Genomic DNA, 12,322 nt, shown 5'->3' on the forward strand with positions numbered 1-12,322 from the left:
TGTAACCTTAATACATAGCTAATTGCCTAGATATTTGGTTTCCTCATCTTTTTACTTGTAGCTAAAATGAGGTGACTTGTATCTTGTCACTTCCTTTTTAAAATGTTTAGAATGTTCTTAAACATTTTATTGGGTGAAAAACATTCCAATTTCCTCCCTAAAACATTGGAGAGACGCAAAAAGGAGAAAAAATAATACAAATAAAGATGGCAATCAGATTTTCAATATGAAATAAAAGTAAATCCCACAAAATGAATATAATGCTTCTTATTGTCATTGAACTGCACTTAGAATAAATCATAATTTTATTGTTAGGTAACAGAGAAGGAACCATGACACACCAAGGCACCTTGGTGGTAGTTCTGAGGCAAACAGTCACTAGAGTGCATCACTGGCTCTCACTGTCATATTAAGGTAGTCTAAGCACCCTAAAGCAGGCACAGGCAAACCACAATCCATGGGCCAAACATTCTTGTTTTGTAAATAAAGTTTTATTGGAACACAAACAGGCTATCATTTACATTGCATCTACAGCTGTTTTCAAGCTACAAGGACAAGTTGAATAATTGTGACCACATGGCCCACAATTATTTACTATCTGGCCCTACACAGAAAGTTTGCTGACCACTGTTCTAAAGCACTGCTACTCAAAGGTTTGGTTTACACATCTGAACTTTTTTGCTACTGAACGGAATGAGATGAGATGGTGTGAGAATATAAACCAATTATGTTACAAGTACAATGGTTATTTCAACTACACTCTTGTTTTCATTGCCAGGCTTTCTCAGTGAAGGACTTACAGTTTGGTTCAGGTTCCTTTTCTCATACTGGATAGGTATAAACAGCTCATTGATTAGCTACTTTGAATACCATGACTCTAAAGGTATATAGCCACAGCAGAAGGAACTACCCAAAGCTCAAAGGGATAACAGTGTCATTTAGAGACTTATCTTGGCACAGTGATCTAGGGTTTTGTAGCATTAGGTGATAGGTGTGGTAACTAATTAAATAGGATTCAGAAAATGGTTTTTATAGACTTTCTTCTCTTTACTCTTCCTAAGATTTACATTATTCCAAAAATCTTGTCTGCTATAGATTTATGTTTCAGCAAGGTGAAGTGTAACAACTAAAGTCCCCCTCTCCCTATCTTTTCTTAGTAGCAGGAAAGATGAAAATATTTGACCTCCAAAAACAGCTTTTCAAGAAAGTCAGTCAATAATATATTTTGCCCATTTAGCCTCTTTAATTTCTGAGCAGATAGAAAACTATAATAGTAAATTATATTTCTCTTGAAGTAAAAGAATTTTTAAAGCAAATCTATTCTCTGCAAATATTAACAGTATTTTATCCCATACTTTAAGTCCTAACTTAAAATAAATCATGCATCAATTAAAGAATACAGAATGAAATCCTACCGCTAACTTTAACATGAAATTTCCTTGAACAAATACACAATTTCTAAAGGCGCCAAAGGTAATTTGACTCAAGTAGCTTTCTGAAAAATAAAATTATTCAGGGACAGATTTTTATTGCAAATATTTACTCAAAAACTACTATATACAGCAGAATTTTAATAGCCATTTAAAACATTTAACATTCAGTGAAACAAAATTTAAGAATTCAAAGCACATTTAGGAAGTAAAAATGTAGCATTTTAAATAAAATTTTTTAGTACTTTAAAGCAAACTACCGTTATTCATATTATTTATTTCTATATCTATTATTTTCTAGATGATAAAAAACAACTGAAAAATCAATTTAGCAGCCATTTTATGGATAAAATAGGATATGGATAAATTAGGCTAAATATCCCAAACCAATTTTTTACATCACTGCTTTAAAAGGTCCCATTTGAAGTTTCTATTATACAATTAAAGAAAAAGTCACTTAAACATGGCATGAGCCAGGACATGTTTTCAGTTTACTGCTTTACAATATCTACATTATACCATACTTTGGTTTGGTTTCCAGACCATTTTTATGGGTCTATTTCTAAAGATCATTAAAACAATATTAAAAACATAATAGCTATAAGGGTTTCAACAATGGGTTTCTATTTTATACAACTAGCACATCAAGGATTTCTGCACAGCTTACACACTGACAAAAAGCACAAATATAAATTTATATTTTAATTATTTCACTTTCACTGAAAGTTTAATTAAGGTAAGCTTACAGCCTGGCAGGCTAACACTTGTACGGAGGTACACAGATTGAAATATTCTGTTTACATGCTTCTGACAGTCTGGAATGTTATATTAAATCCAAAATTAATTTTATGTTCATCCAAATGCTCATTGGATCAATTAATTTAGCACTCTAAGCATGCTCCATTTACCAGCATCATACTCAAAATGAAGCCTTCATTAACAATGCCTATCAGCCATTATTTTAAATCAATTATCCCCAAAAGGCATGTGGTTTCTAGATCTTTTCCTTTAAATTAACTGAAAAGTTTAGATAGGTAATAAGAACTTTTAGCTTAGGACTGATGGAAGTTTCAAAAGCTTTATTATTATAATTAATATTCTAATAATCAATTCATACTAGCCACCAAGTTCTCCTCACAAACTGTTAAATTAAGACTTCTTTTGCAAACTTAACTTCCATTAAAATCCTATTATGTTTTAAAAGCTTCTTGGAAATCCATACAGATCATGCTATTATCAGTGAACTGATTTAATAACCTGGGTTGAACATACAGGTAGAGTGTGTATGAATGACTTCCTTCGCATTTTTCTCTTTCTGAACTCTTATGTAACAGCACCACTGACCTCACCTGATAGCACTGCTCCAAATGTTCTTACCGTTGGTACATTAAACTTAGAATGACTAATACATTTCAACTTCTTTCTTTTTCATCTGCCAGGTCTACTGTTGTCTCTTTTGTGCTAGGGCTATTTTCTCCGGGAACACTGTCAGTTTGATCAGACACTACTTCGTCAGTCTTGGCTGAAGGATCACCACTACCTTTCTGAAGAATTTCTGTGGCTTCGTACTCAAGTACCTCTGATGGAGTCAAAGGTTCTAAATGAATACTGCCTTGCTCACTAACATCAGAACTAACAGATTCAGGTTCATCTCTTTTTCTCAAAAACTGATCAATGCTAACATCAGCAGATGTTAACCGCAAATCCTTAATATTCTTTGAAGAAAACCTAGTTTCACTGGAGTTGGAATCTTCAATCTGATCACATGAAATTATGTTCCCTGAACTCTGACACATCTTCAACTCTGTTTTCTGACAAATGTGCTCTATTTGTTTTTCCTTTTCTACTTTATCTGCATCAATATTTGAATCATGACTGAAGATATTCTTTAACCCAGTTTTCTGGTCTTCAAGACAGGTATCATTTTCCTTATTTGAAACTGTTATGCTTTCTTCACTTTTTGTTGCTAATGAGCCTTCAAATGAATTTGTATCACATCCATTTTTTTCTTCCTCTGAAGCTTTATCTTGTTTACTGAAAAAATAAAACCATTTATTAACTATTCCTTCATAACACAATGTATTTGAATGCTATCAAAATAAAGACATGCTCTTAAAAAAATCGCCAAAAAGAAAGAAAATAATCCAGGTCCCAAGTCCTTGTCATGTTACAGTTTAGGAGTGGCCATTTTCTTAGGCAAGAGAGTGAGAAACTCCAGAGTCACATCTTAAAAAGAGACCTGGGTAATCTATCAAAACTGGTTTTAGTCCTGGCAATCATTACTTTTATCTGTTCACACCCTTGCCTGTCTTTAAAATCTATGCATTCTTATTAATTTGTATGATTACTTTAAATAAGAAATAAATATATTTGGAAAAAACTTTTTAAAATGATTATATATCCTCCTAGAATGTCCCTCCCTATGCAAAATCAAGTAAGCATTCATAAACATTTCTCTAATTTTTAACATTCTAACTTAAAAAACAAAAACATGCCTAAAAATATGTAAATATACAATATTCATACATACATAAATATATGTGTTTGTAAACATAAATGTTCATGTGTATATGAGTGTGTCTATGTGTTCACTCTTACCCTGGCACGTTAACAGAAGCTACATAGTGAATCATAAAAGATTAGAAACAGTATATTAAAGAGGGTCTCCAGCTCCTTATCTGTTACAATACTTATATCACTAAAAATAAGTTTAGTGATTACAGGTATCTTATTTCTTCTATTAATCAAACCTGAAATTTGGACTTTTTCTGAATGAATTAACAAAATATCAAAGCAATGTTACCAAATGGTCATTTATTATTTATTAATTTATATTTATCAAGTTAAATAAGTCTGCTACTTATTTTGTTCTAATCTGTCTTTAGATTATTCTTGGGCCAATACCACCTAGTCTTACCAATTATAGACTAACAATGTACTTTATTATTTAATAGAGCAAATCACTTACTTTCCACTACTTTTCTAAGTTTAATAGTTTAAAAATGTAAAAGACATTTGTACAAGGATGTTCATAAAAACAATGTTTAAATAGCAAATACAGAGGGGTGCCTGGGTGGCTCAGTTAGTTAAACATCTACCTTGGGCTCAGGTCATGATCCTGGGGTCCTGAGATTGAGCCCCATGTTGTGCTCTCTGCTCAGTGGGGAGTCTGCTTCTCCCTCTCCCACTACCCCTCCAACTTGTAGTTGCTCTCTCTCAAGTAAATACATCAGGGTAGTAAATAGAAAAATATAAATCTTCTTTTAAACATCGTTGGTTTCCAAACCAAATCCCATTAGGATTTTTTAAACTAAATATTCATTATTAAACTTATAAATTAATTTGGAAATGGCTTATCACACATTAGTTATTTCCTATCACAGTAAGTTTTCATTTTTCTTCATTTGGATCCTGCACTTTTCTCTTTTTTGTTGTTATTGTGAATTAACTCTTTTGTCCATTATATTTTATAATCATATGTTATTGGTATACTGAAAGATTCAGATTTTTGTACCAACCTACCTTAATTAATACTCTCATTAATTTCATTCTTAGCTCATTTTCTTGGATCTTATAGGTCAGTTACACCATCTGCAAACAATTACAACATTTTCCTCATTTAAATTTACATAACTATTATTTTTGTTCAGATTTTATTGAACTAACTACAATTTATAGAAAAATTTAAATTATAGAGAGGTGATTAGTCTGCTTTTTCTAATTCCTTTGCTGAATTTTTGTTAACCACTCCCTCTGCCCCCAAATTCTAGGTGAAGAAAGGGCTAGATCATTTTTCTAGTAAAGTCTAAGAGACATCTTCACAAGGCATTATTCCATAATTTTCTTTTCAGGGTCAATAGATTAATTAATCTCATTTGGTTAACAAGCACCCTACACCTTATGCTGTATAGCTGTAAAATACACAGCATAAAGACAGACATGAGGAAATTACTTAATTTAAAAGACAAAATTATCTTTATCTATAGAAATTAAGTTCTAATTAGAATGTTAGATTTTCTTTTGCCAAGAAAGTTTCTAAAATAAGATAAAAATAGAGAGGGAGGCAAACCATACAAAACTCTTAACTATAGGGGAAAAACAGGGTTGATGGAGAAATGGCATAAATGGGTGATGGGCATTAAGGAGGGCACTTGAAAGGATGAGTACTAGGTGTTATATGCAAGTGATGAATCACTAAGTTCTACCCCTGAAACGAATACTATACTACATGTTAAAAAACTTGAATTTAAATAAAATCTTGAAAGAAAAAATGTCTTGTGGTTTTTAGTGTTGATCAGAGCATTAAATTTTTTAAAGCCAATACCTGAAGTTTGAAACTTTTATGTTAAGGTCCCACCACAGAATGAGCTTTATAGCTTTTGAAAATACTTTAGGAAAAAAGATTTTAAGATTATCTGTTTGCAAAAATTGTCCCCATCTTGTAACTTGTAGGATTCTGTAACTGTTTAATAAGGGCAATTAAAATCTGTTAACATTGTATTTACTAGTAAGTACTTTTTAAAAATTTAACAACTATAAGATGTTTATTTATTTATTTAAAAAAAAGATTTTATTTATTTATTCATGAGAGACATAGAGAGATAGAGAGGGAGAGACATAGGCAGAGGGAGAAGCAGGCTCCATGCAGGAAGCCCGATGTGGGACTCAATCCCGGGACTTGAGGATCACACCCTGAGCTGAAGGCAGACGCTTAACTGCTGAGCCAACAATCAGATGTTTAAAAGATGTTTAAAGATTTCAAAACTAAGGATCTTCAGTATGTTTTTATTGTATTAAAATTTCAAATTTTTATTTTAACTAAATCTAAAATAACAAAATAAAATCTCAATTAACCAAAATAATGTAGGTCAAGTATTATCTTTTTATATACTTCAATTTCAAGAGATTCAATTTTTCCTTATATTTACCTTTCAGAATTTGATGTTTCTTTTTCTCCTTCAGCCATATTAGGTCTTGCAATTTCCTGAAATGATTAAGAATATGTTTCTTTTATATTCATAGTTAAGCTTAAACTACTTTAATTATACTAAACTTTCTGGATTAAAGGAACTTAAATGTGCAACCTAATATAGCAAAGAAATAGAAAAACAATTTATTAATTGAGGTACATATTATAATAATTTTTTAAATCAAAAGCAGAGTTTAAAAAAATCTTTAAAAAATACCTTTAAGAATTTCAGTATACCAGAAGTTTCTGAATCAAGATCATAAAGCAGTTATCCAGTTATAATAATACCTGCTTTTCTTAGACTCTGTGTAAAATATGCACTATAATGACAATTACTTGAATATAAAACCAGTAAAACACAATTTGAATTTGAGTAACAAGTTGTATACAAAATATTTTATACAAACATATTAAATATAAACATATGAAACATATCTGAAATTACAATTTCATATTTGGAGTGATGTTAACCCTTCCATTGTCAAACCAAGTAGTATGAGTTGATAGACAAATTAAATATTTTGCTTACTTGAAATGTTTTATAGGAAGAAAAGAATATAGTAAAACTTTAGTAAGCCAGAGGCCAGCCTAATAGTTTATAACAATTATCAATTATTAAGCACATACGGTGCATGAGATAGTATGTTAAGAGCTTTACACTGTCTCATTTAATACTAATAGACATTCTCAACTCCATTTTTTAACTCCATTTTTATAATAAGAAATATAACTATGTAGGTTAAGTAGAGAATCACAGGCAATAACCACAATAAATGGTGAAGACTCAAATCTAGGTCTAGCACTTAACTATAGTGATTGAGGCCTGTGAAATTGATAATAGTATACTGATCACATACATTTGTGTTTTTTTACTCTCCTAAAACCCTGCTAAAATGAGGCAGACATAAAACATTTTCATTCATAAAGACCAAAAAAAAAAAAAAACAAAACAAAAAAAAACAAAAACCACCAAAGCATAATGATCGTCAATGAGATGTCAACAAATTTTTAGATGGAAAGTGGCTGGAGAAGTTGACTTTGCAGCATGCAAGAAGTTATAATTAAATTATCTGAGCAGGGGAGTGCAAGGAGAAAGGCATCAATTTGCCCAGAGAACTGAAGCAATCTGGTATTTGGAGGAATTCAGTACAAGATCCAGTACATATATAAAAATAAAGCACAAGGACTGCTGAGATCTCTAACTGCTCTTTCCCTAACTCACAACAGATACTTATCATTTCCTGTACCATAAGGGCTAAAAGTTAACTTTCTGACCTAGAGACAATTTAGACTTATGAACACCAGGAATGGCAAAGGGCAGCCATGAGGAACTGGGAGAAAACAGAAAAAATTAGTCAAAGTCCATAAACTGAATAAAGGTCCCCACAGTTCTTTCTGCCTGGCTCCTAGAATGCCAGCAGCTAGAGGAATCAGTCTTCACTCTACCACCAACAGCTGGAATCTAGAAGATTCTTCTTTGGAGAAAATTATCAGCCTCAAGACAGATAAGATTTCCCATAATGACTTTGAAAGCATCTTCCTCAGCAAAGAATCAGTCAGCTCAGCATCTGATTTTCCTATGATGAAGTCTAAACAATCCCCATACAGACTGTGCAGATTGTACAGAGCATGAATCCAGGAGGATTAACTAACCTTCACATTTTAATCCATGTCAGCAATTCTCCAAGTGTGTTGCGCAGACACCTCGGACCTCCAAGACACTTTCAGGAGGCTGGTGAAGTTAGAATTCTTGGTACAAAAGCAGTAGTGAACAAATATGCTGGCATCTTAACATGAATCAAGGAAGTGGCATTGAACCAAAACTATTCTAGTAATGACTGTAGTTTTTACTGGCAAACACCAGCAGTAAAATTCACTTTATTAAATATCAATCTTTGAGTTCATGTCTTTTGAATATTCTGTGTGATAAAATAGGAAGTATGCATAAAGCACTGCTGTTGTATACTGAAACACTTGGGTCTATGATGGAGTTGTAAGCTAAACTTTGGCAAAGATTTTTCACAGAACATCATTTTTATTTTAAAGGATGACTGTCAAACTATGAATATTTAGACTTGGTTATTTAGGAGATGTTTTCTTGAAAATTGACAAACTGAGCCTATCACATCAAAGATAACTGACAGTGATTATTGCCAGCAATAAAATTCAGACAAATATTAAATTTTAGGAAAACTTGTATTTAGCATTGATTAGATTAATGCTAATATTAATGAATGACTTGATGTTATACATAAACATGTCAACACTTGCATGATCTATGTAACTCAGTGAACTAATATTTTTCAAATGACTAATCTATGATGTTACAAAATCATGCATGAATAAAAGGTCCAATCAAAGTGTAAGAGAGAGCAATAGATTTTAATGTATCAAAGCATAATAACTTTGATATGGAATCAGATTCTACATTGCAAAAAGCCTTTAAGAAAACTTCCATTTGTCTATTTTTGATGTAGTATCAAAAAAATCACAATTATTTGAAAAGTACTAGGTAAGGCTGGATATTCTTCATATATTTCAACCATAATAACATATCACGATAGACTGAATGCTGAAACATGAGAATCCAGTTTTCTTCTACTTAGTTAGACATTACAAAGATATGTAAAAGGATAAAACAATACCAGTCTTCTAACTAAATTTCTTGTGTTTATAGTTATAGTAAATAGTTATTTTTCAGAAAAATGTTATTTATGGAACTATATAGGAGGTTTATTAGTTTGATTTTTAAGTTACAATAGTTTTTAGATCTCATTTTTAATTTCTAATATGTAAATCTAATACTTTTTGAGAGTGTATGTAAATAGTATCCTTTGGATTTCTGCAGTGCACAACTTGTATGACTATATAAGGCAACCTTGTTCCCATTCAACAACAAGCTTTCAATGAACTCTGTAGTGCTTCACTCTTTAGTGTATCAGCAGCCAAAGATCACCATACCATTGAAGACATCCTTTATTTTTTAATTTTTTAAAAAATATTTTATTATTTATTTGAGAGAGAGAGAGAGAGAGAGAGAACTAGAGGGAGAGGGAGAGAGAATCTGAAGCAGACTCTGTGCTAAACGCAGAGCGTGACTTGGAGCTTAATCTCACAACCATGATATCATGACCTGAGCTGAAACCAAGAGTCAGACACTTAACCAACTGAGCTACCAAGGCACCTCTGAAGACATCTTTTAACATCAGAAATAATAAAATAAATAGAAAGGGCATTTTAAAAAGGAGCTAGGAGATAGATATCAGAGGCATTGCTGGGAAACAAGAGGAAAGAAAATATACACTTAATATCCCCAAAGAAGTATGTTATTATATCCACTAAACAAGAAAAAGAATTATGAAGAGAGCAATTGAAGAATAAAAATACTAAAGAGCTCTTCAAAATTAAATATATGACAAATAAGTTTAGAAAATCTTTTTAAAAAGATTGAATGAAAAAGACAAAAAGTTGGAAGGCAAGAAAGAAAATACCATACAATTAAAGGAGTGAACACAAGAAATAGTGTCACATCAATGAGTTGAGAGAGAGAGAGAGAGAGAATGAACAAAGAAAAGTGAAAATTTACCAAAGAACTAATACAAGAAAACTTCCCCAAACATCCAAATTACAAAGGCTTATTAAATGCCTACCATAATGAAAGAAAAAAGGATGACTGGAGAACATATCATGAAATTTCAAAACACCAGAAATAGAGATAATCATTAAAGTTGCCAAAAAGAACAAAAGTACCAAAATGAAAAGAAACTGGAGCAAGAATGGCATCAGATTTATCAAAAATAATACTTGTAAAACTGCACAGGAAAAATGATTTCCATGTACTTTAACCAAACTATTATTTATGTAAATACAGTTTAAAATATGCAAGGAATGACAAAAGTTGTTAGAGAACATGTTTTATCAAAATAGGAAGTAAACCAAGAAAAAAGGAACTCCTAGTTCAGAAAATAGAATATCCAATACAATTAAGTAGCAAAGGAAAATCTATGCACCAGGCTTAGAGGTCAACTAGTTTAAACTGAAGGAGATCTGAGAGGAGATATCAGAAATTGTCTCCAACAATTTCTTTTGATGTGTGTGAACATTTGGAAAAAATACTTCCAAATATTAGACAAAAATAATTGCAACATTAAAAAAAAACAGCATTAGGCATGTAGAAAACTAAACAAATGAGTAAAGATATATATTGTTTAACTCTACAAAATTAAGATAAAGGAAAAAAAATCATAGTAGTACTTCCTGGCTCAATACATAAAAAAGTCTCAAAAATTGTAACTATGCTGAGGTCAGTGCTATGCCAAGCCCACTGGAACCTGAGATAGAAGGAAAAATACATATCCTTATTTTTGTGTTTTTTTATTGTGGTAAAATACACATAAAATTTACCATCATAACCACTTTTAAGCATACAGTTTAGTGGTCCTGAATATGTTCACATTGTTGTGTGACCATCACCACCATCCATCCCCATAACTTCTTTCATCTTGTAAAACTATAATTCTCTACTCATTAAACAATTAACTCCACATTCTCCTCTTCCCCTCAGTCCCTGAACATCACCAGTATACTCTGTCTTTATGATTCTGACTATACTAAGAACCTCATATAAGGGGAATCATACTGTAGGTCTTTCTATGACTGATTAATTTAGCATAATGCATTTAAGGCTTATCCATGTTGTAGCATACTGCAAAATTTCCTTCCTTTTCACAGCTGAATGATTCCATCGTATGTTTAAATCACATTTTGCCTATTCATTCATCTATAGATGGATACTTGGTTTACTTCCGTATCTTAGCTATTGCAAATAATGCCGCTATGAAAATGAGTGTACAAATATCTCCTTTACTCTTTGTTTTCAATTCTTTTGGGAATACTGAGAAGTAGAATTGCTGAATCATATGTATTTTTTCTTTTGAAGAGCCCCAAAGTGTTTTCCACAGTGGTTGTATCATTCTACATTCCCACTAACAGCACACAAGGGTTCCAACTTCTCTACATCCTTGTCAATACTTGTCTTCTGTTTTATTTTTTCTTTAAATAGTACCATCCTAACAGGTATGAGGTGGTATTTCATTGTAGTTTTTATTTGCATTTCTTTAATAATTAGTATTATTGCATATCTTTTCATCTTATTGGCTATGTATATATCTTCTTTGGAGAAAACTCTGTTCAAGTCCTTTACCCATTTTTTAATTGAGTTATTTTTTGTTATTGAGTTTTAAGAGTCCTTTAAATATTCTGAATATTAACCCCTTATCAGATATATGATTTGCAAATATTTTCCTCCTTTTGTAGGTTATCTTTTTATTCTGTGGATAGTGTATCTGATGTACAAAATTTAAAAATTTTCATGAATCTAATTATAATTAGTCTTTTTTTCCCCCTTAACGTGCCTTTGGCGTGATAACCAAGAAATCATTGTCCAATGTCCATGAAGTGTCTATCTTGCTTTTTTCTAAGAATGTTATTGTTTTCAGTCTTACATTAAGGTATTTGACCCAATTTTAGTTTATGTTTGTATGCAGTGTTAGGTAAGGGTCCAACTTCATTCTTTTCCATGTGGATATCCAGTTTTCCCAGCACTGCTTATTGAAAAGACTGTCCTTTCCTCATTGGTCTTAGTCGTCTTGTCAAAAATCATTTCACCCTATATTTGAGTCTTTATTTCTAGACTCTTTATTCCATTCCACTAGTCTATGTGTCTGTCTTTATGCCAATACTACATTGTTTTGATTTCTGTAGCTCTGCAGTAAGTTCTAAATCAGTGTGACTCCTCCAGTTTTGCTTTTCTTTTTCAAAATTGTTTTAGCTACTTGAGGCTCCTTGAGATTCTATATAAATTTTAGGATGGGATTTTCTATTTCTACAAAGGTAAAAAAAAATTCTTTAGGATTTTTGTATG

The 12,322-nt window shown here is 31.6% G+C and overlaps 1 protein-coding gene across 15 annotated transcripts in view; it reads right to left on the minus strand.

Moving 5' to 3' along the window:
* Nucleotides 1-469: 469 nt before the first annotated feature.
* ZNF280D (zinc finger protein 280D) overlaps nucleotides 470-12,322 on the minus strand; it is a 301,506-nt gene continuing 289,653 nt past the window's right edge. For 11 of the 15 annotated variants that reach the window (XM_077881215.1, XM_077881213.1, XM_077881216.1 and 8 more), the window contains 2 exons: nucleotides 6,359-6,414; nucleotides 470-3,464 (listed from right to left, as the gene is read on the minus strand). In XM_077881215.1, coding sequence (XP_077737341.1) covers nucleotides 2,843-3,464; nucleotides 6,359-6,414 — 678 coding nt within the window. In that variant the 3' untranslated portion in view covers nucleotides 470-2,842. Of the gene's footprint in view, nucleotides 3,465-4,952; nucleotides 5,022-6,358; nucleotides 6,415-12,322 lie in introns of those variants that run through there. The other 4 variants (XR_013370328.1, XR_013370329.1, XR_013370332.1 and 1 more) reach the window with 4 other exon arrangements.

This window comes from Canis aureus, chromosome 32 (assembly GCF_053574225.1).
Source record: "Canis aureus isolate CA01 chromosome 32, VMU_Caureus_v.1.0, whole genome shotgun sequence".
NCBI lineage: Eukaryota > Metazoa > Chordata > Mammalia > Carnivora > Canidae > Canis > Canis aureus.